Below are 24,569 nucleotides of genomic sequence, written 5' to 3' on the forward strand. Positions count from 1 at the left end.
AGTTAACCAGTGTCCCGAGGCTATGAGAAATGTTAACAAGTGTCCCATATACTTTTTAAGCACCTAACCATATACTTATTTTAAAAAGAAAAAAACTTAATGGAATTATAATTTTCATGAAAAATTGGCGGCATTGGTTTAGCGCTAAAATAACTTTGGTTGAGCACTTTCTCTTAACTCTTGAGTAACTGATACCCATTATCTCCTCCTACTCCAAACATATACCCACTACAGTTTCTTGAGTAAAAACAAGAATCTTTGCACAATGGAGGTAACGACAGTGACCAAGCAACGCTAAAGTCTTTTGCAGATGCAGATCTCTTTCAATTAGCATCCAAATCTCTTTCAATTTCTTGCAGATTCATAGTTCTCATTCGATTTTCTTTCACATTCAGAATTCGAATTTCTTCCCCAGGTAAGTATTCAAAATTCGAATTTCTTCCCGTTCGTTTATATGCTACGTTTTTCCTTTGATCAATTTTGGTAAAATGTTTGATTGCATGAATGTCTTGTTTTTGGGATTTGTCAATGATTTATTTCCGATGGCTTTCTCTCTCAATCAAAATCTAGGGTTATTTTTGTTTGACTGTGAATGTTGCTAAAAGGGGAAGAATTAGGAACATGAATGGATGTGGGAATATGATTTGGTGATTTTGGGTTACTAAGAATGGATTTTCTAACACACACAGACACATTTCAAGAGAGGTTCCCAGTTCTCATCTCATTTTTAAGTTGGTTTCTTCACGGAAATTTTACAATTTGATTTCAAACAATTTGGTTTCTTCATGAAATTGAGACTTTGGTGGAAAATTCTGCTGTTTCATGATGAGTCAAGTTCAGACTAAGTTATGTATAACCAACTCCAATTACCTGCATACAAATACATAGTTAGTAGATAAATTCTTTTTTTTTTGCTTTAATACAATCAAAACATCAATAAATAAGATATTGTATTAGTAGTGACTTTTATACAATCAAAACATCAATAAATAAGATATTGTATTAGTAGTGACTTTTTTAAGATAGAGTAGGTGTCTCTAATTTTAGATTCATTTGATGTTTTCTTTGCACCGATATAGCCCCCATTTTTTGTTTTCATTTGACTTTTTTTTACTTTTAATATGTTTATGTTGTAGATGATTCTATGTAGTATAATGGATGTCAATATAGTTGAAATGTTCTTGACAATTATGATGCTTTTGTATGCTATTTTATTTTCAAGAAAACTTAATTACTTCTTTGGTCCATGTGATTTTGGGTTACTAAAGAATGGATTTTCTAACAACACACATTTCAAGAGAGGTTCTCATCTCATTTTTAAGTTGTTTTCTTCGTGAAAATTTTACAATTTGATTTCAAAACAATTTGGTTTCTTCATGAAAATGAAAGTTTGGTGGAAAATTCTGCTGTTTCATGTAAAGTTCAACTAAGTTATGTGTATTAGACCCATTTCCTTTGTTCTTCTCTAGCCTAGTTGTAGTGCATAATAGATAATATAGGTTGTTCTAGAATTAAGGTACACTTGTAAATAGGTTGTTCTAGGCGTCAAAAAAGACAAGATATAGAGATGAAGTTAAAAGAAGTAGAGACTCAACTCGAAAAGGAGCGAAACATGAGGGAAGAAATGACGGCAAAATTTGAAGAGAGTCAAAGGCAACTAGGAGAAAAGATGGAGAAACAATTTGAGGAAAAAATGGCAAAGATGTTTAGTCAAATGATGAATTTCCAAGTAAGTATATAAATAATCATAGTCAACAGCACTTATGTTTTGATTGTAAGTCACATGAGCTCTGGTTGGGGTGTTATTTTGAATATTTTTATAGGGTATCGGTGGACAATTTTCTAGTGCACTTAATATAATGTCCGAACTTGTTCATAAGGGTAATAACATGACTTCAGAGAAATTGAAGTAATTTTTCTTTACTTTTAGCATACAATTTAGTCCAAATTTTATTTCAAGTTGAGATGGATTGGTGGAGACACGGCTTAATGCATTTGTGAGGATATTCTAATTGAGAATTCGTTTTTGCAATTGGTTAATAATCCAAACTTACTGGTGTTTCCTGTTTTCTGGTGTGAGAGTTCGGCTGCTGTTTGTGCAGTGGTTCTGTTTGTGTGCTGCTGTTTGTTAGACCTTAAAGCACACCAGCCATAGAGGTTTTTGGGCTAGTTAGTTTGGTTATAGCAAGCTTAGGCTAGTTATGTTCCTATTGTATTGGTTGTTGTCTGTTTTGGCAGGGTAGTGATGTGGTGTAGGCACATTTCCCTTGTATAGGTGGGTTTGGCATGACCTTTGGGTTGGTTTGGCCTCTAGGTGTTTCGCCTTGTTTCAGCGCCTTTGTATGTTTTCGGTTGCGAGTGTTGGTAGTTCTTTTACCTTCCTCTGCCAATAATATTTGCTGATTAAAAAAAATGCTATTGGTGTGGCTGTGTTAGCTGTTGCACGCCCTTGGTGCTGCTGTTTTTTGTTTTCGGTTGTGTGACAGCTTGGGGAAGCTTTTGGTGTGGATTTTTGCTGTTGGTTTTGGCCGTTGTTTTCGTTATTATTAGGGCTCATGTCCACAATCTTTGTCTCGTTGAGTTTGGCCATTGTATGAGTTTAAGTTTGGATTTGCTTAAGAGACGCGGTTTGAATATATGCTAAAATTGGTAGATTAATGCTTCAACATCTTGCTATTGTTTTTTGGGTTTTACGAATTTGACAGACACATTTGAAACATAGGCTTGATGATATTTGTTTTCTATTTTTCTTCCATCCATTAATTGTATAGAAAAAGTCACATTAAATATTAATTCGATTTTGTTGAAATTGCAGGTCAAAGTAAGGATGATTCAACTGCTTCACAAAGAAAGATTCTAAGACAAGCTACAAAAAAGAAGAATTAATATTGTTGCTGGCTGGAGCCACAATTTTATTTGTTATATTTGTTAATTTTTGGAATTGTTAGTTTTTCTTTTTTTTTCTGAGAAAACCATTTATGATTATTAGTTTTTTTTTGTGTTAAGAAGGATAATTTATGGCATTTTATATTTTTAATGTTATAGTACTTTGCAGGTATGTTAAACTTGACCATTTTTTACATTAAAAATATTGTTTCTTATATTCTAATGTAATTTTGAATAGTTATGACAATTTAAATTACAAATGTGATTGATACTGATTTTATTAGAAAATAAAAGTTAAAAAATAATCATTTTTATTAAATGACATAAGTTGTTGGGAAATGTAATTTATACCAACTACTCTGGTTGTGGCGATTGATAGAAAATAGCAGCAATTTGTACTATTGACAAAAAACAACTTCTCGCAACAAATTTAGTTGTTGAGGAAAATACTTTATCGCAACAAATAGTCATTGTGACAATAAAAAATAGCAGCAACTTGTATTGTTGACAAAAAACAACTTATCACAACAACTTTAGTTGTTGAGGAAAATACTTTATCGCAACGAATATAGTCATTGTGACATGTGACATATGTCAACAATAATTGTCGTTGCAAAAACATTAGTTTTCACAGCGACATCAAATGTCGTTGCAAAACTTTTCGCAACAGCACTTATGCCAACGACATGCAGCGATATTTTTTTCGCTGGGAAAAGCACATTTCGCAGCAACTTTGCATTTTTCTCAACGACATATGTCGCTGTCAAAAGCCTTTTTTCTTGTAGTGTATATTGATTAGCATTAAAACCATACAGTTGAAAATTTCTTTTAAAAACAAAAGAGGCCACACAGTTGCATATAAAAGAAACAACACCTTTTGCATATTAAAAGAAAACCACAGGGTTTTCATAATGGAAATCTTACTTACTAAAACTTGTCAGGTCAAGCTAACCCTAACCCTAACCCTAAAGCCAGAATTTTCCCGCTTATTCTAAAGCATTTATGTCGACGCTTGACACCCCCACTTTAATACACGCCATAAAGTCATTTCATTACAGGTTGTAGTAACTGCCATTTATAACACGATTGCATATTATTTTAATTTTTGAAATAGAATAACACACGATTGTTGTATTAATTGCCATCACAAATTAGACCCGTAAATTACGTACAAAATTGTATAATGGAAATAAAATAAGACACAATCAATTGTATATTGATTAGCATTAAAACCACACGGTTGAAAATTTCTTTTAAAAACAAGAGGCCACACGGTTGCATATAAAAAAACAGCACCTTTTACATATTAAAAGAAAACCACAGGGTTTGCATAATGGAAATAAAATAACACACAATCAATTGTACATTAACTAGCATTATTGTATAATCGAAATAAAATAACACACAATCAATTGTATATTAACTAGCATTAAAACCACATGATTGAAAATTTCTTTAAAAAAAAAAAAAGGAAGGCCACACGGGTGCATATAAAAAAAAACAGCACCTTTTGCCTATTAAAAGAAAACCACACGGTTTGCATAATGGAAATAAAATAACACCCAATCAATTGTACATTAACTAGCATTATTGTATAATGGAAATAAAATAACACACAATCAATTGTATATTAACTAGAATTAAAACCACATGGTTGAAAATTTCTTAAAAAAAAAAGGAGGTCACACGGTTTGCATAATGGAAATAAAATAACATCCAATCAATTGTACATTAACTAGCATTAAAATCACACAGTTGAAATTTTCTTTGAAAAAAAAGGTCACACGGTTGCATATTGAAAAAAACAGCATCGTTTGCAAGTTAAAAAAAAAACCACACGGTTTGCATATTAAAATCAGTCTATAAAATCAATCTCCTTTCTCCTTCCATTATTCTATCATTGATTCCAATAGAGGGTCATTGTATTGAAACTCTGTTGTCCTATCAGTGCTTGACAGGTGCTACGGTTATTTTTTCTCACAATTACGACGTGTTTTAACATTTTTTTTCCTATTTTTTAAACCTTTATGATGTTGCAGGTCCTTTGTTCAAAAATTCAGCTTCATCCTTTGAAAGTGTTGTCAACAAGTATTGTGTGAAGTTTAGGACGTACATAGTCGAGTATGATGTTGAAGAGGTGAAGATAATTTTGTCTGACATGTTTCATTTTTTTTTTTTTGTTATCTGTAATGGTTCTAATCGTTTTTTTGTTGCATCAGGGGGTTGTTATGCTACCGAACATGTTCACGAACGACTTTGGGGACCAAGTTCAACGATTTGCAACTATGATTGATGCAAAGAGCAATCAGTTTGAGGTGTTGGTTGAAAGAATTGATGGGTCTGTGTATTTCTCCAAAGGGATGGAAATCCTTGCGTGATTTTTTTGGGATCAGCTTGGGTGCATATAGTTCTTTCACATCTTACTAACTAAAGCTTGTCAGGTCAAGCTAACCCTAACCCTAACCCTAAAGCCAACATTTTCCCGCTCATTCTAAAGCATTTATGTCGACGCTTGACCTCCTCACCTTTAATACACGCCATAAAGTCATTTCATTACAGGCTGTAGTAACTGTCATTTATAACACGATTGCATATTATTTTAATTTTTGAAATAGAATAACACATGATTGCTGTATTAATTGTCATCCCAAATTAGACCCGTGAATTACGTACAAAATTGTATAATGGAAATAAAATAAGTCACAATCAATTGTATATTGATTAGCATTAAAACCGCACAATTGGAAATTTCTTTTAAAAACAAAAGCGGTCACACGGTTGCATATAAAAAAAAGCAGCACCTTTTGCATATTAAAAGAAAACCACACGGTTTGCATAATGGAAATAAAATAACACACAATCAATTGTACATTAACTAGCATTATTGTATAATGAAAATAAAATAACACACAATCAATTGTATATTAACTAGCATTAAAACCACATGGTTGAAAATTTCTTTAAAAAAAAAAGGAGGCCACACGGTTGCATATAAAAAAAACAGCACATTTTGCCTATTAAAAGAAAACCACACGGTTTGCATAATGGAAATAAAATAACACCCAATCAATTGTACATTAACTAGCATTATTGTATAAAGGAAATAAAATAACACGCAATCAATTGTATATTGACTAGCATTAAAACCATATGGTTGAAAATTTCTTAAAGAAATGGAGGCCACATGGTTGCATAGAAAGAAAAAAAACATAACATTTTGCATATTAAAAGAAAACCATATGGTTTGCATAATGGAAATAAAATAACACTCAATCAATTGTACATTAACTATTATGACTTATTCTTCTATGGTATAATATTGACTTAGGTAACATTGTGAGTTTCTACATGAAAATAAGACACGTACGTCAGCACGGGTCATGGTTATTTTTCTATAGTATAATATTGGCTTAGGTAACATTGCGAGTTTCTACATGAAAATAAGACCCGTGCGTCAGCACGGGTCATGGTTCTAGTACTGATTCATGTCTCTTATAATTAATGTGAATGTAAAATTATTTTTTTGAGTATGACTTAAAAATAGGAACCGCCGGATACATAATATATAACACACACTACACCAATCACTTATCACTTATACTAGACTTCAATAATAAATATAACTGTAATTTGACTCAAATGGTTAATGAGCTCCACCAAGAATGAATTGTTCTGAAGAAATTAAATTTGATTTTTGGATATAAAACAATTATTGATCAGACGTTACTTACCTCCCAGTCAAACTACGGATTATCAAAGTCTCATTTTCATTTGAATCGGATCATCAGGACCTAAAAAGACTTGAATGATATAATATAATTAATAAAATACGCGTCCAATAATTGACAACAAAATATAGTTAATATAATCTTTAAATTTAAAGATAACATATAAATAGAACAAATAATTTATATTTTTTGAGGGAAAATAATTTATAAAAATTTAAAAGTTATTTTTTGAACAAAAAAAAACATTAAAAGTAAAAAAGAATATACATAGTGATTTATCGAGGTTAAGTGAAAGTTACAAAAGTTAAGTGGAGAATTTCATCGAATAGTTAGAATAGACATAAGTGTGCTTAACGGTGTGTCAATTGTTAACGAGAAGAAGAGACTAAAGTAGAAAAAGGATCATCTAATTGACGTTTGTCACTGGGAATTAGGATCCCCAACTAGGAGTTGAGCGAAACAGACTCTGCATATACGGCAAAAGTTATGGTGCATAAGTCATAACTTATGCACCATGCATAAGTTAATCACAACCATCAGATAATTGGACACTTGTAATAATCTTATGGTTCTCACCTCAGACCCCACAATCAGTCCCCACAATCTTCTCCTACCTCATACGACTCAACCTTGCTCGCGCGCCACCGTAACTCCGACGTCGTTTTCCGGTTGATTCACGGCTGGATTGCGCCGACTCCAAGGAAGCAGCTCGCCACTAAGGTACCCACCGTTCACCGCCGTAACTGATTTGTTTTCCGTTTTCTCCATGTTAGGGTTTCGTTTTCTTCGATTCGAATTTTTCGATTGATTTCATTGCTTTTTCGTTCAGGCTGCTAGGAAATCTGCTCCTACTACTGGAGGAGTCAAAAAACCTCACCGTTACCGTCCTGGAACCGTTGCACTTCGGTAATTTCGTTTTCCCCTAATTTTTTTGGTTTTCAGAGTTTTGAATTTGAATTTTGGATTCATAATTTTTAGGAATTTTGAATTTGCGGTTTAACATTCTTGCCATCTCGTGATTCTGTTGTGTGTAAGTTGTTATGAATGTCTTTAAAGCAATCACCAAAGTGTTGTTCAAGTAGGAAATTATAGTCTTTCCCTTGTTTATGTCATTATTTTCTCTACCTAATTATCATTTGAAGGTTGGAATTTATTCCTTGGCTGTTTTGCATTCGTTGATTTAATTTTCTTATCTTTAGGTATATAACTTACTCAAAAGAATCTGAAGCAGTTTGATGTATTCAATCCGTTCATTTTTTTGTACTAGAAGGTAGATCATTGAGGTAAGGATATACCATTTTGATTGGGTTGTTAACTTGCGAGGTTTTCATGATTCTGTGATGACGGGTGGTTATTTTCATTTGCAGGGCTTGTTTTGGAACCACAAAGTATTGTCATGCATGGCTCAGAAATGTGGTAAAATAGACACTACAAACTGAATTTATGAATATTTTATCACACATACCTACATCTTTGTGCTACTATGTTAGAAACTGGATTAAACTTTGTAGAATGGGTATATCTATAGTATTATTCCGGAAATAATTCTTGTACCAGTAGGAAGCAGTGCCAAAATCGTAGATTTACAAGAGTTTTAATGACTAAAACTGAAAAGATAACACAAGGTATTTGATGAACCCTTCACTCTGCTTTACCGACTTGTAGGACTACTCATTTTCAGTCTTTTTCTTCACCCTAACTCATTTTTTTTATTTAGATATAGAGGTCAACTATGTCCCCAGCCTGGATTCCCTTTTTGTTTTGTCGCCTGAACCACTAAATTATTTCCTTACGTAAATCACTAGGCGTATCTTGGTTGTTTCCCATGCAATCTGCTACTTAATTATTCAATTCTCCTTGTTTTCCTTTCTGCTGTATCCTAATATAGACCATAGTAATAGGTTCCTCACATACTATATAAATTATCTTGCTGGTCCAGCCTTGCAGCAATAGAGACTGTTTGTATCTACATGATCATGGTGCTCACGAAGATAGCTTTACCAAAGATGAATTAGTATTAGCATTTGCAAGGTATGATTGGTTCTCAACTCATGTACACTGTCTCTCCATTTTGATTGAACTTTTGAATTTGCTATCGTGCCTATATAAACCTCAGCTAGTTGTCTTTTGACCATATTGTTTATTCATTTGGTAGTTCAAATTTTAATGGTTACACATCAATGTCTTTTTACTTCTCTGGTGTTGGATCCTCTTAAGTTTGATTGCTTTCAATTTTCATATCGTAAAAAAAAACCTGCATCTTGCATAACATAGTCTTAGGTTTCTCCATAATTTCCACAAATATGTCAAACAAGTATGGGTATGTCATGGTTCATTAGTATTTTTACCTTCCTTCTGTATGACCTCTTTTTATTTGTCTTGGATTGCATTCTCTTCCTTCTAGTTAGACATACTCTTATTTTTTTAGTATGCTATTCTATGTTTATGTTGATAGTTATATCTTCTTTGATTGTAGTTTTGGTTTTGTCTTTTGTGTGTTAAAAGAGTAGGGTCCTACAAATCATTGGTGCTACAAATAATTTGAATCGTCCTTCAGGGAGTGTTTTACCTCCACCACCAGATGATCTTAAACATGTATCATCAGCCACCAAAGTAGTGTCCAAAAGCTCTTTAGATGTAAGTATTAATGAACATTACTTCTGTGGTAAACTTATTTATTATGGGAGATATGATACTTCAATTTTCTACTATTTTGTTTTTTAGGCAGTGAACTGATAATTTTATTTAACTCACTTGTCTGTTATCCATCTTGACAATTAAGAACCAGATTAAAGAATCATGTTCAAGCAATGGAGCTGCCAATTCAACAGCACTTCCTGCAGCCAACTCTTGGTAATGGATTTATGAATGTTTGGTATGATCGCATTAATTTGTTTTGCATGGCAGTACGGCTGCTATTTTCATGGTGGTCACAGCATCTACAGTTTTTTCTTTAAAAAAATAGTGTAGTAGCCGCATGCTTCTGCTTTAGGTTGCGTCACCAGCTATATTTTTATGGCAGTTTAGCTTGCCACCATGAAATAACATAATCCACTTCTAGCATATTTTTTTAGTGTGAACGCTGACTTTTTGGTATATTGTACTAGGGCAAGGTGTGTATCTGGCAGTCTTTCAAAGGATACTAGTTCATCTTCATCACGTGCTGGTAATCTAGTCAATAGAAAGATTGAAGCATCTATTGATTCCCAAACGGGGTTGCTTGCACCGAAAGGTCTATACTTGATACAAAAAAAATCAGGGGAAGTAAAAGACAGCTCTGACGTGCATTCCACCAATAGTGTATCTGTACCTTCAGAGTTGAACAAACATCACATTGGTGGAAATTTGCAAACATGTGAGTCAATTGTTATCAATGAGGTTACTGTGATGAAACTTTCTGGCATTATTTTGTCTAACTGTGAAACTTATTCAGCAGCTTCCGTGGGCCTTGGTCAAGAAAAGGTTGTACCTTCTGTGAGTACAAGCTTCCTGGAGATCAGCGCACCACATGATTTGAATACTAACAAGGCAGTTTCAAATCGGGATGTGCATGGCTCATGTTCGGAGTTATCATCTGTTAGCATCAACAGTCATCTTGAAGATTCATATTTCACTTGGGATTCGGACAGAATACTTTTTACTCCTAACTCGACCAATTCCTCTTTAGGGAAGCATTTGCATCAAGATAATGAGTATTGTAAAGATCATTCAACCACACCAGCCTTTTGGGAAGATATAATTGTGGATGATATGCTAAACAAAGAATGTGATCAACAACAACACGGCAAAGGCAGCGATAATTTAGCATCCAGGCATTATTCACCTCAATGTCCTCAGAATCTAAGCCAATCAAGCCATCATCTGAAGCAGGAAAATCAAATTTGTAACCAGAATCATTTGGGGAAGCCTTCTGAATATTTTACTGAACCCTTGGGGGCAGGATTAGAGAAGATCGTGAAGAGTGAGGGTACTGGTTCAGATGTTGATAACAAGGTTTCTTCGGACGTCGGCGAAAACAACATTATATCTAACATTTTGTCTTTGGAACTAGATGCATGGGAAGATTCAATAGTTAAGTTGTTGGATAAAAGTGATGAGCCATACACATCCTTCAAAGCACCTGCTTTGCGCAAAATCCAAGACAATAATCAGTCCAGGTTTTCCTTTGCCAGACAAAATGATTCCTTGAATAAAACCTCTGATTTGCAGTAATCATTTGGGGTTGCTGGACATGATCCTAAAGGGAATTATGCATCTGGTGGTTGTAATGAAAATTATACATTTCACATTCTTTATAACATTCTTTATTTTGATATTGATGCTTATAGTTACAAAACCATTAGACAATTAGTTTGGTTTCACAAAGAACACTATGAAAACCATTAAACCATACGTATGGTTTCAACAATAGTTTTTATTTAAAACCATTTATAAATAATGATTTTCACTATTCTTTTAGGAGCACTTGTTGTGGAGCACTTGTTATTGGAAATTATAACATTCACATTCTTTGTTGTTACGTATTCATGATTATAGGTTGTTACAAAACCATTAGACGGTTAGTTTGGTTTCGCATAGAACACTATCAAAACCATTGAACCATACTTATGGTTTCAGTAATAGTTTTTATTTAAAACTAAGATAATTAGTTTATTTTATTTTATTTACCATTTGACAATTATTTAATAGGTTATAAGTGTGTACTATTAAGTGGTTACTTAATAATGATTTTAATGTTATCACATTTTTTTTATTACAAAACCATTAGACAATTATTTTGGTTTCACATTGAAAACTATCAAAATGTGTACTATTAAGTGGTTACTTTGAAAACTAATTTTAATAAAATTGAACATTATTGGGCCAAAAATTAAATAAAATGAACAGTATACTATGATAGATACTATAAAAAGACACAACCAACTGATTATGTCACTTTTCGTAGAAATTCGAGAGGTTTAACACGAAAAACAAACATAAAATAAAGCAAAAGTATGTTTTCTTTTTCTAGAAGATAAATTGTTTAAAACAAATTAATAATTTCATTTAAAACCATTAGGCAGTTATTTTGGTTTCACATAGAACACTATCAAAACCATTTAACCATACTTATGGTTTCAGTATTCCATACCCCTAATTTTAGTAAAATTAAATTAAATTGAACATTATTGGGCCAAAAATTAAATAAGATGAACAATATAATATGATAGATACTATAAAAAGACACTCCTAACTATCAAAACCATTAAACCATACTTAATGTTTCAGTATTCCATACCCCTAAGTTTGTTTCACCATAAACTTGATACAAATCCAGAAATTCATAAACTTGATACAAACATTAACAAGAAACTTAACACTAATCTAGAAATCCAGAAATTCAATAAAAAAAACATTAACATGCTAGCTTTTGAATCAATTCTTCATAGTATGAAGTTGCTGCCTTCTCCACATAGTTTCTTTTTGCAATTGCTTGAGTCGCTTAATATTGATGAACAGATTCCAATTCTCAAATCCATAGTTTTTGCAGCCTTGCCATTCTTCCCATAATTTTCATCATCTAAACTACCTTCATCAGAATCTTGTGCAACATTTTGTTGTTTCTTTTTTTGATGCTTCTTTTCTTTACCCTTAGACTTTCTTGTTTTCTGCTCCTTATTTTTACCACCATCAGATGATGAAGCTGTGTCATTCCTTTCCTCCTCCTCCATTTGTGTTAGCCCAAAACTGAATGATGACAATGGCTCTAGCTCTTTAGTTTTTTTCACCTGCATGATCAAAGAAGACCATTAAATACATCTAATGGTTTTGGAGTACAACTGACCAAAACCATTTCCACAGCACAATGGTTTTTGCATAGTTTTTAGAGTTTAACAAAGTTCTAACAAAGTGCATTGTGGTGTATGACTTCTAAATCTCTATGTCCATATTACGTCTTATTTTCACTTATATTTCTGGCTCTTGTTTGTTTTTTCCTAACAAAAATAACAATAATGAATTTTTTGTTATATTCAAAATAATTCACACACACATACAATAAAACCAAATATATTAGTGTCGTAAGGACGGAGCAAGTAAGTGAAATGCGGAAAAACCATTGAAATAAAACAACCATTGATTTTGGTCAGAGCACATATATAGCTAGCAGAGATGGACCAATAGAGCTCAAACTCAAATCACAAACACAGTGCAGGAAAATATTGTCTCAGCTGATATTTTAAGACCATAAGGACGGAGCAAGTAAGTGAAATGATCTCAATCCATACTTCCATTTAAGTGAAATAAATCAAAAGAAAAAAATCATTGATTTATACAGCACAACACATAACATAAGCAAGATGAAGATTTCTAAATACTATGACAGTGTGGCAGATTGCATTGTAGCTACTGCCTACTGCTCTCGCGCGCGCTCACACAAATGATCTCCAAACTTTTGAGTTTGGGTTCTAATCCTGCTGAAGATTACCTTCTTCCACTTACAAATTGGAAATTACCCTCTAACATGCTTTTTCAAATCAATCAAGAAATATACACTATTATCATACTTGAAGAAAAACTTTTTCCCCTAATTAGAAGAGCATTTTTAAAAGAATGACTGATGTTTGGTTTATGTAATGGATGACAGTGAGCCACATCCCATCTATATGAGCTAGTTGGACACTTATTTGTTTGTAGTTGGTTTTCGGTTTTTAAACATGTTAACACTGCATTCATTTTTAAGTGTTTGTTTTGTATGACGTTTGATGAAAATTACGGCAAAAATGCATATGAAAACATGCTAACATGCTTTTGTATGTTGCCAACGTGACGTGAAGCCAACACAAGCATATTTCAATATCTCTGGTATACCGTACAATGTGGTAAGAAACAAAACTAATATTATGCACTTACTAAGATTGATGTTCTACCATATCTTTTTGGTAAGTAAACGTTGCCAAAGGACCTAAGAAACAAAACTAAAAGGCTCTTATTTAGGAAACTAGACCCTAGATGCACACATTGAAAATCAAGAATGCAATAACAAAAATCTGAAGTGAAATTAAGAGAAAGGCAAGACTAACACATCTACTTACACATGTTAAAACTGGTTGCCACAAAGGCACACATAGGCAATTTTTTCCCTAATATGATAAAATGTTACTAATAAATAACTAAACAATAACTGTGAGGACTATAATAGAGACACAAATAGATGGGTAAAAGTTTAAGCATGCACGTCCATGAAGAGTTACATTTTTTTGTTTCTTAAAACCAAAACTTTCATCAACTCTTGACTCACAATTAACAAAAAAAACAAAATGCACTAACTTAACTTAAACTAATAATGCTCTAGTCTTCTAGCAACACTTCTTTTGTTCTTTTCAAAATGCACTAACTTAAACAAAATGCACTAACTTAACTTAAACTAATAATGCTCCAGTCTTCTAACTTAACTTAAACTAATAATGCTCTAGTCTTCTAGCAACACTTTTTTGTTCTTGAGAACATCCTCAACCTATCTCTTGAAATCTTCAGTCCCATTTTTCAAGAGATACTCTGAAACCATTTCCACAGCAAAATGGTTTCAGAGTAAAACTTCCAAAAACCATTTACACAGCATATTGGTTTTGGCATAAATTTTAATGTTGCGGTGAAATATAGTCCCGTCAAAGTAACCACTCGCACACAGCGCTAAAAAATTCTGTATTGAAAGAAAACTTAATTGTTAGTTACGACACTTCAATCAACCAAACAGAATAGGCAAAATACGTGATTTAACTTAACTTAGGGTACAAAATTCATAAGAGATACAGTCGCTAAGTTCACAATCATAATCTTAGTTTACCCGAACCCGAACCCGTTAAAATTCAGGAAACAGAAAAGAAGTGAATGAAGTACTTACCTCAGAGGTTTTAGGGACTTCATCGCAGAAGATTTCGCATTTAATATCACCTAGGTTATGGTGAAAGATGCTTGCGGCGGCGGAAGATGCTTGCAGCGGCGGAAGATGAAGATGATGTTGATGAAAATGCGGTGGTGATGATGTTGATTTCAAATTTGCGGCGATGATGAAGATTATGATTATGATTTAGCAAAAATGCGGTCGTGACAAAGATGGTGGTGAATGACGGTGTTGTTGAGTACGACGGCGACGGAAGACGGCGATGGAAGTTTGTTTCCGGTCGTAGAAGTTTGTTACCGGTGGTGGAAGTTGGAAATGGATGAAAATGATGAAAAAGATCGTGATGTTTTGTTTTGTTTTGTTTGCTTTCTTCACCAGTTTTTCTTTGGGGTGTAAGAAGTAATTCTGGTGGGCTAGGTGCATAATGGGTTGGACTTATGCAGGGTGCATAAGGAATCCTTATGCATGATAACCACACCCTGCATATACGATGGCGGTTTTTCCTCAGTTTGTTTCATGTCAAATAAACTTGATACCGAAACTTTCATATTTTAAATGAGGACAAGTGGAAAGTCTGGGATTTAAACTCCGACCACTATGCTTCCCACTATTTAGCAGTAATTTTCTAGATTAGCGGCACTTCCAATTTCCAAAGTCCCCGTTTACCAATCCTTTATATACTAATTCTCCTTAATAAGAAGAGAAAACTCATCCCTCAAAAAAAAAAAAAAGAGAAAACTCATGAATCTTACTACTCCCTCCGTCCCTTAATGTAACCCCCCTTTGCTTTTTTCACATTTCTTAAGAAAAGTTGTCAGTGTAATTAATTTGTCTGTTTTGTGTATTAATATTACCAAATTGTCCTTTGTTTGTATGTGTAATAAATTTGATTATTCATATTTCAAGACAAATTAGAAGTATTAATTAGGGGTATGTTTAGGAAAAAAGTAATAAATTTATACAGTAATTTGAAAAGGAGTTTACATTTAGGGACAAAAATAAAATCAAATGGGTGTTTAGATATAGGGACGGAGGGAGTAATTTTTTGTTTGTGTCGATCTTTTTCATAAATGAGGAATAATTAATGCAAATATGAACTCATTTTTCTTAGGTCATTAAATGAGATGACAATCATCACTATTAAAAAAGGGTTTTTCTTATGGCACTTGTTAGGGATTTAAAAATGGAAACAATTGATAATTTTCATGTAGAAAAAAGGTCTTTTTGATGTTTCATTGACTTGAATACACAAATACCAAGATAAAATTTACATTTTAAACTTGTTATCGAATGTCCTAAGAACATTTGTTAACATTTCTCTTGTCAAAACATACACATAACTGTGATGTATTGGATTTGAACCCAAATAAAGTTGTAGAGGGCAACATAATGCATAACGTTGGTCTATATGGCTAGATAGTTACCAAGCTAGAGGGGGTGAATAGATTTTTAAAAGATTTTCCGGAGATTTGATAAAAACGGATTTTAATGAAATTGACTATTGGAATTTTGCTCGAACAATCAAAATCAATGAATCAACAAGAAACCTTGAACAAGGTGCAAAATAATACACAATTTCAAACCAAACCTATGTGAACAAAATTACTATGCTATCAAATCAAAAACACAATGCAAGTGTAATTGAAGAATTGAAAAGACTTTGGAATCAGTTGATCTAAGCAAATTGTATGAAACCTAACTCAATGAATTATGTTAATTTTCAATGAAAAACAACTTAGATCAACACTAGCAGTCAACCTATCAATTATTCAATTAATCATATGCAATATCAAAAAGTAAAAAGGATAGGGGGAGAGAGAGAGAGAGAGAGAGAGAGAGAGAGAGAGAGAGTGAGAGAGAGAGAGAACACCGGTGTTTATAGTAGTTCACCCTTTTTCGTCCTCGCTTAGGGATACGTCTACTCTACTTGATGAAGTACACCTTCACCAAGGTCATCCACTTTGTAACAAATGTTGATTACAATGTTTACAAGTGTTCCTTCAAATTAAAACCCTAATTCTTCAACTCCTATGTAAAACACTCCCCAAACTTCAAGTACCCCTTGAATTTAGTGCTTATTGAATCTTCGGATCCTTGAATTACCCGTGCATTCCTTCGAACTCTTCACTCGAGTCTTCAATGCTACATCTGGTAAACGAACCCCCTTCGACTTCAAGAATGGTTAGAAAGACCCCCAAGTCCTTTGGAGGTGGAATGAGATTATCACTTCCTTTGAAGCCTTGATTAAGCCCAATCAATCTTCTTGAGAGAACCAACTTACAATCCCTACTAGCACCATAGAGAATCTATGCACTCAATGAACAAAGTGATTCTAAGAAAAAGTGTTTATTCTTGAAGAATGTATGAACAATGAGTTTTTGAGACCTAGAGAGAATAGATGCAAATGATTCAATGATTTTCAAGATGTGGAGAGAATTGTATATATAGTGAAGGGTGAAGAGACTCAATTTTCGCACATAATTAACAAATTGAATCGATTCAGACAACAAAAAAACAGACCAGAGAAGCATGAAGGATGAAATGATTCAATACACAGTTGAGTCGTTCAAGTGAACCGAGGATGAAGATTGAGACGATTCAAATTTCTTAAGAATCGATTCAAGGGCAGGTCAGAGAGTTTTGTGAGATGATTCAAACAGAAAAGAGACGATTCACACATGAATCAATTCAAGTAGATGTGAATCGATTCACATGAAGTCAGAGACTTCATTGAATCGATTCAGACTGTATTGAGTCGATTCAAACTGATCCAAAATGATTTTTGACACTTTTTTCAAAGGACACAAAACAACAAGACCAGAACACATAGATTCCAGAGTGCTTTAACATGCTAGCTATAAGACTATCATCAAAACGATAAACTAAAGAGATAAGCAATATCATCATCAAATAACCTACCCATCTTAGACATCATCAAAATAAAAACTAAAGCGATAAGCAATAGTATCTTCATTCTCCCCCTTTTTATTGATGTCAAACACATGTTGATGATGTGGGCTAATCTCTCCCCCTGAAACATAGCATACAAGAAACACACCAAACATGCAAACAAATATGGAAATATATATAGTCACATAGTCACGTGTGAAGAAATATAGATCAACATTATCTCCCCCTTTGACAACGTCAAAAAGGGATATTAACCAAAGTGGAATATCATAAACAAGCAAGTAAGCAATCACAATTGACTACAAACCGACATAAACATGCATAGATATCGATGAACATACATAAAATCAACATTAAAGATAACAACAAGCATGGATACCAATAACCATAAACATGCACATAAACATGAAAACCAAATTTCATGAACGAGACAATAATCATGATGACATAACCTCTCTCTTTAACAATGTCAAAGAGAGATGGTGCAACGGTGCTTTTTACAAAACAAATGCCCAACATAAGAAAAATGAGTTACCATGCAATTTATTTAGTGAATATTTGAACAAACAAGATTTTATAGAACACCCCCAAAACAAATAGCATGTAAACAATCGCAATTGAAATACAAGCCAACATGCAACTGTTTTCCTGTGATTTTGGCAAACGGGGGCTAGTTCTGATTATTACAAGCGAGATCGAACTAGAAATCTCAAGACCGTTGTGCAAAGGTTTTTATCGAAAAAGAGTTTGAAAAAAGACCACGAAATGCACTCAGGTTGCTTACACAGCAGGACGAGTTTGATGTAAAAAGGCACTGTCTCTCGACAGATTTGAGAATGCGATAAAAAGGCTTAAAATAAAGCAAGATAAAAGTAAGTTTACAAACGTAAACTCAAGGAAAAGGTAAAATGCAAATGCACTAAAATAAAAGGGGTGGTCTACAAATCAGTTTACATACATTTTGTATAACTCGTTTCCCTAGATGTCGGTAGTTTAAGTGTTGTAGAATTCTGTATATGATTTGCGATCCACTTTCCGGCTTGGAAACTACTATTTATACTAAAACTAGATGGCGAACCATGATAGAGATTTAGCAAGTGTACTAAAACTATCGAAGTAATAAAAATAAGTTCGTTTTCACGAGGACTGTGTTAATCTCAATTTAGCAATAAAGTTAATATCTAGGATGTGTAAATTTTATAAGTGCCCGAGGCAGTAGATTTGATTGCATAAAATTAAATAACAGAAAATAAAGATTGGTAGTAAAGAATAAGAGAGAGATGAGATCAGGTCTTTCGAATCATCTATGTTCCCCTAATTGGTATACTGCACCTATTCTTATGAATGATTTTCTAGTTCCACGATAGTTAACAAAATAGTCTTAATCAATCCCTTAAGTTAGAACCCTCTTCTCAAACTATAGCCCCTAATTCCTTAGGTGGTCTAATAATCTTTGAAGGTTTAAGCACGTTAACCTAATATCACTAACAAATGATTATCCATTCCTAGACTAACCCTGTTTATTAAAATAATTCAATTAGGTCTAAGTAGAAAGCTATGGTCAGTAGTCATTCATTCTCACTAAATCATGTTTATATTTGATCAGGATATAAAAAGCATTAAGAACAATTGAATTAAATAAAAACTAGATTGTCATTCACAATAAATAGAGTTTCACAGCAACATGTTTCAATTAGGGTTACACAGATTCATCTCAAACCTAGTCTCTGGATGGAAATTAGCTAGACATGATCAAGTAAATAAACAACGTAGTAAAGAAAATAAACCAGAGAAGACTGATGCACCGTGGGATGGTACTTCCTCTATCTCCTTGTCTCCTCCCTATGAAGTAAAAAGTTATGCATCCATGTCTTTTTTCTCGTTATGCGCAAACCTCACCTCTATTCCAAAACGCGGTTCCTGTACCAGCCGTAATCCCTCTCTCTTCATGTGGCTCCTCTTTCTTTTATATTATATTGTTCTCATGTACTAATCTTTCCAATTCCTTCCCCATGACCTAGTTGTGTCACTCTTCAAGTTAGGCCCAATTTCTTTCTTCATTTCACAACCCCAATGTTGCACTCATGGCTATATTTTCTTTTGTTTATCTTTTCATTAGCCAATCACATTAATTCATAAAACCACATTTTTATTTTATCATATTTACTAGCCATTGATTTCTAGTAATAATAGACAATAATACACTACTCGACTCAATAAATAAGAACATGACAATTTATTTAAAATGACTCTAAATTAAGTACTAAACTAATAAAAATAAACTAAAAGCTTAATTAAAATGACTCTAAAAATAGTGAATGACTGACTGTCATCAAACCACTAACTCCATGATCAGCACTGCTTCCATCTTGGACAACGACTTGCCCCACGTTTTCCACTAAAAGGAAACCGCCTCTTTTCTTGAAATCGCGCTTCCCGCCCTTTTGCTTGTCTTCGACGCGAAACTATCCTTTCAGCCTTGGTTTGTCGAGATTCTGGTTATGCGCCTTAGGCTTAAAGCTTTGTCGAAGCTTCTTTAATTTGTATACGAAAGCTCATCGATTCCTGCGAAGTTAAAGGTCAAACAAACGTCGACCATATTAAATGAGCTGTCAAATTTACATGCTAACAAATGCCCCCCAAAAATGCCATTTTCGACGAAAATTGTCAAATGAGGAGAAAGTTGGCATTTTTGAAAGTACTTCACTTGTCCCATTTTCTTTCGTCAATGGTCGACACCATTTTATTATCTCAATGGGCCCCTTTTTTACAGTTGACAGTTAGTGGAACCCTTTGGTGACCTCAGACCACCTGTCCGTCCTTGATTAAATCCAACAAGTTATACACGTTGCAATCATTCGAAAGATTTCGTGATTAATGGCATATTTAGTCTTCATTTCACTCCTCACTCCCTTGTAATCATGGTACTTTTCATTGAGATTCCCATTTCTGAGTCTTTAAAATGCCATTGTATCTATCTTCAACCCTCCAAATAGCCCACTGAGATTATACCAGCCACAGGTCTGAGAGACTTTGTTCATCAAACAACTTTCCTTTTCATCAGTGACCTTTGTTTGAAGAATCATATGGACAATCTACCATATCACCTTCTGTTTCCTATTGCCGTCAAGGTCGCTAAATCCAATGTTAGAAACCTTTTCAGATTCAAGGCTATTTCTTCTCGTTATTGGAAGCTTCTCGATCATCCCGCAGTTCTTAGGGCTTTACAAAGGAGCTGTTTGTTCTACCTCTTTGATTCCAAACCCTGCGCGGAAAAGATTGCTTTCATGCATCGTCTCTCAGCTAGCGGGCACTCAACATTCTGTGTTGCTTTGGCTTCTCAACTTTTCCAGAAGCCAGATCTAGATGTGGAGGAAGTTCGACGGGTTTTGGATCTAGCAACCCGCCATTGATCTAATGGGGCCAAGTACTTCTTGATGATGCTTGATGTACTGGCTGAAGATGGGTTCTTCGTGTATAATGTTTTCTTGATGTTTATCGGTCTCTTCATCGATAAACAACTAGCTCGCTGTAGAAGATCCCTTATGAATCTCGGAGTCCACCCTGACTCCGCTTTCCTCCCTCGAGGGTTAATGTATCGACGCACTTGTGAATCTGGTAAAACTTGTGAAGGTAGCAAAACTAGATCGAGGCTTGTTTGGCCGCTTCCTGGACCTGATGAGGAATACAGAATGCCTAACATCTGTCTTTTTTGCCGCCTCGACCTTGAAATCACTTGGTTCCTTGTTCATTTTCGTTTCATGGAGAACTTAAGTTTCCATTAAGGATGCGGCGCTTTGTTTTGGTATGCTTTGGCATCCGCATCTTGGTCCGTAGGGTGACTCCTGAAACAAGAGAAATGATTGTCTTCTGTTTTCGCTTTGGCTTTGCTATGTATTGTGTCGTGACATAACAATGTCCAATTTTGTAGTGTTTCAGCTACTTTTGTATTGCTCTATTAATTCCAAAGCCGAATGATTGTTTCTTTGTCGAAATTTAATGTTTGTGCCATTCTGTTTTATACAACAGGCTTATACTATCAATACATACCTTTATATCGACATGTTTATCAAAGAAATTAATTCCTTTGACGGTTTGTAAAATGGTAAAGAACTTCGATTTTTTAGGATAAGAATTATTTGCAACCTGAGTAAGTATTTGCAAATAAACCAAAGTCCTAAATAAAAACTCCAATAAACATAATTGTTTGACCCCAAACTTTGATACTGACAAGTTTGCCACAAGGGTTCTAAACAAGAATTATATCTATTTCGGTTTCATCCACTGCTTATGGTTTCTTAACCATCTTTTGATAAGCACTAGCCATTAAGGCCTGTCTGATATCAAACTCCGGCTACACAACCGTGATTTGATTCTAAGCAACTTGCTTAGATGTGATGATCATGTTCACCATTCCCTAAGGTTAGGGAATTCATATCCTCCATGTCAGATTCTGTGTCAAACATCTCCCTTTCCCACATGAAGCCATGAGTTGGATGGAGTTTCACATAACTTGCATCTGCTTGATTATCATCATCGAATTTTGCAAATGAACATGGAGCAATATTTGCTAAGTTCTTGTCGAAGGTTTTCCTTGTGATTTGATTTACTTCAGCAAGAAAATAGCTTTGGTTAGCCTCAATGTTCATGACTATACCCACATCTCTCCAGATCGAGATTCTTTGGAGCATGGATGAGGGAACAACACATATCCCATGAATCCATTCTCTCCCCAACAACAAGTTGAAGTTAGCTTTCGATGGGACCACCGTGAATAAAGTTGGTCTAACCACAGTTCCCAGTATTAGACTTACTTGGAGATCACCAAGGGAATGACCAGCGTTTCCTTCGTAATTCGACAGAATCACATTATGAGGCTTCAAATCTTTGTCGGTCTTACCAATCCTTTTGAGTAAGGATTGAGGCATTAGATTGACCGCAGCGCCACCATCGACCAACACTTTATTAACACTAACCTTATCCACTTTGGCTTGGATGAACAAAGGTTTGAGATAACTATTCATCTAATCATCAGGTTGTTCAAATATGGCTTTCTGATTGTCTTTAAGGCCATCATTCACAAAATAACACATGTATTCCCCCATGTCTTTGGGATCGAACTCTTCCTCCGAATCATCAACTTCGGATATCATATCATATTCAGCTGGTAAAATTGAAACCAAATTGCATATGACATCGAAGTCTGGTTCTGAATCTGTAAATCCTGATCCTAACTCATTATCCTCATTAGGATCCTCTTCGACTACATGAAGAGATAACCTCTCTTTTGCTGGTATCCTATTGGATTCGACCATTCTCTGATCACCCTTTGGGTCGACAGTTTCATCTTCAAGGCTTGTAGAAATGCCTTTCTTAAACCTCTGGTACCTCCTCCACTGAGTTCTTGTCATGGGATTCTTTCCCTTATAGTTGTTGCGATAAGCAAACTTCTTCGACTCAAAGGCAGTACCATTTTTGTTGTTATCCACAACACTGGTGTTTCTTTTCATCACATTATTCTTCCCAAGTTGCACATTCTTGTGGGTCGACTGAACCCATTTTTTGTATGGTGCATAAGGGACCAAAGTTTTTCCCTGGCCACCTTGATTGACATAATTTGTGGTCGAAGAGTTATAGATGAAGTGAATGTCACTCTTTGTAATGGAAAACTTAGGTCTATGATCAGCAGACCATTTCCCCCTTTTCTTAGGTTTTGGATAGAACCTTCGAGGCCTTTAGTTGCCTCTTTGTCAAACACAACACTATATCTAGGGCAGAGCATTACCTCAGAATTCTTCAGCTTGCATCGATTGAGGAAGTCAATCAATTCTTCTTCTGCTGTAGGATAGGCTGTCTTTAACTTCTCACCGAACGGAGGCTCTGGAGCATCCTCCTTGACGTGTTCTGCATCTTTCGTGATGTCCATAATTTGACATTCTGCAGCCTTAGTTTCTGCTTCTACTTCTGCTTTGACAGACAGGTTCTCGACAACATCAATAATTGCTTCGACCATATTGCAGCCTGCAATGTCAGTGCACATCATGCTCGCATCTTTCAAGGGATCAGAGTCTACTTGCATTTGAGGCTTTAACTTGTTTCCAAATTTCAGTCTGCCTTCATTAAGACCCTTCTAGTGGTGGGATTTTTATATCCTTAGGAACTACCACTTGACCATCAGCAACTAAGAGATCATAAATCTCATCGCATTTGGTTGCGTCGAACGTATATCTTGGGGACATATCTTTCATTGCTTGTTTCGACAGGGCCTCAACGATTTACACGTATTAAAGGGCCCTGGTTTTAACTTGGCAATATCAACCTCCTTTATTTCGACATCACCAAAAGCTATGTCGAATTCTTGGTTGCTTTCGTTTGATGCGATGTGAGCAACCTTTTCTTTCCTGAAATGTTTCTGAGTTCTGGCTTTTTCAGCCTTTAGTCTTTCGACATGTCGAACTCTGTCGGCCAACTGGGCCATATCTCTCAAGTGTTGAATGTTGAGTTTCTTCCTGATGTTTAGGCACTTGAGTGAAACATCTTGCCTTTAACAATCTGAATCTATTGAGGTAATCGTCAATGGATTCAGCAAAAATTCTCTTAACACTCACCAATTCCTTTAGACTGATCTTCGATTGGCCCATGTAAAATTGTTCATTGAATAACCATTCTAATTCAGTCCAATGTTGGATCGAATGCGGCGCAAGAGTAGTAAACCATGTGAAGGCATTCTTTTTTAGAGAATTGGAGAAGAATTTCAACCTCAAATTCTCATCATTTGCTAGGTCTCCTGCTTCCATCAAATATCTTGCGATATGTTCGACAGTGGACTCATTGGTATCCCCTGCAAATTTAGTGAACTTAGGAATTTTATAACCCCTAGGAAGTTCGGATTGTAATAATATTCCGACAAAGGAGAAACAAAGTTTGGCCTATGAAGGCCAATGTTTAAACCATTCTGAGCCATTAAATTTTCGACTAAATTGGTTATATTGTTATGTGTTCCTATGTTTTGTTGTCGGACATTCCGAACAGTTTCATCGGCATTATCATTTCGATCTATCAAGATCACTTCAGGTTAACCCTGTATTATTGGTTCGACCGGTTGGGGTTGAGGCACAGTTGTTGCCTCTGAACCATTTGTTCAACTAACCGCAACGGCTATT

The 24,569-nt window shown here is 34.6% G+C and overlaps 1 protein-coding gene and 2 long non-coding RNA genes across 3 annotated transcripts; 2 read left to right on the plus strand and 1 right to left on the minus strand.

Annotated features, from left to right (window-relative positions):
* The first annotated feature begins 107 nt into the window (after positions 1-107).
* LOC146937082 (uncharacterized) lies at positions 108-3,058 on the plus strand. The gene is made up of 3 exons (XR_015030839.1): positions 108-415; positions 1,533-1,729; positions 2,816-3,058. It is a non-coding gene; the product is annotated as an uncharacterized LOC146937082 (long non-coding RNA).
* Positions 3,059-3,797: 739 nt separating this feature from the next.
* On the plus strand, positions 3,798-11,062 carry LOC146937083 (uncharacterized). Its single transcript, XM_085749332.1, has 12 exons — positions 3,798-3,822; positions 4,926-5,023; positions 5,106-5,224; positions 7,196-7,334; positions 7,444-7,520; positions 7,871-7,897; positions 7,982-8,030; positions 8,554-8,645; positions 9,125-9,251; positions 9,397-9,467; positions 9,722-9,969; positions 10,051-11,062. The coding sequence occupies exons 1-12, from the start codon at positions 3,798-3,800 to the stop codon at positions 10,824-10,826; spliced, it is 1,848 nt and encodes a 615-aa protein (XP_085605458.1). The 3' UTR covers positions 10,827-11,062.
* Positions 11,063-11,844: 782 nt separating this feature from the next.
* Positions 11,845-14,971, minus strand: LOC146937084 (uncharacterized). The gene is made up of 2 exons (XR_015033238.1): positions 14,497-14,971; positions 11,845-12,382 (listed from the first exon to the last, which is right to left on the minus strand). It is a non-coding gene; the product is annotated as an uncharacterized LOC146937084 (long non-coding RNA).
* Positions 14,972-24,569: the final 9,598 nt, after the last annotated feature.

This window comes from Medicago sativa, chromosome 3, assembly GCF_051527215.1.
Source record: "Medicago sativa cultivar Bolivia chromosome 3, Bolivia_mono, whole genome shotgun sequence".
Lineage (NCBI taxonomy): Eukaryota > Viridiplantae > Streptophyta > Magnoliopsida > Fabales > Fabaceae > Medicago > Medicago sativa.

Coding starts and splice junctions, on each gene's coding strand:
- LOC146937083 (XM_085749332.1), top strand. CDS start 3,798: ATGGAAATCTTACTTACTAAAACTT. Junction 7,898..7,981: donor CTAGAAGGTAGATCATTGAG/GTAAGGATATAC, acceptor TTTCATTTGCAG/GGCTTGTTTTGGAACCACAA. Junction 9,252..9,396: donor TGTCCAAAAGCTCTTTAGAT/GTAAGTATTAAT, acceptor TTGACAATTAAG/AACCAGATTAAAGAATCATG.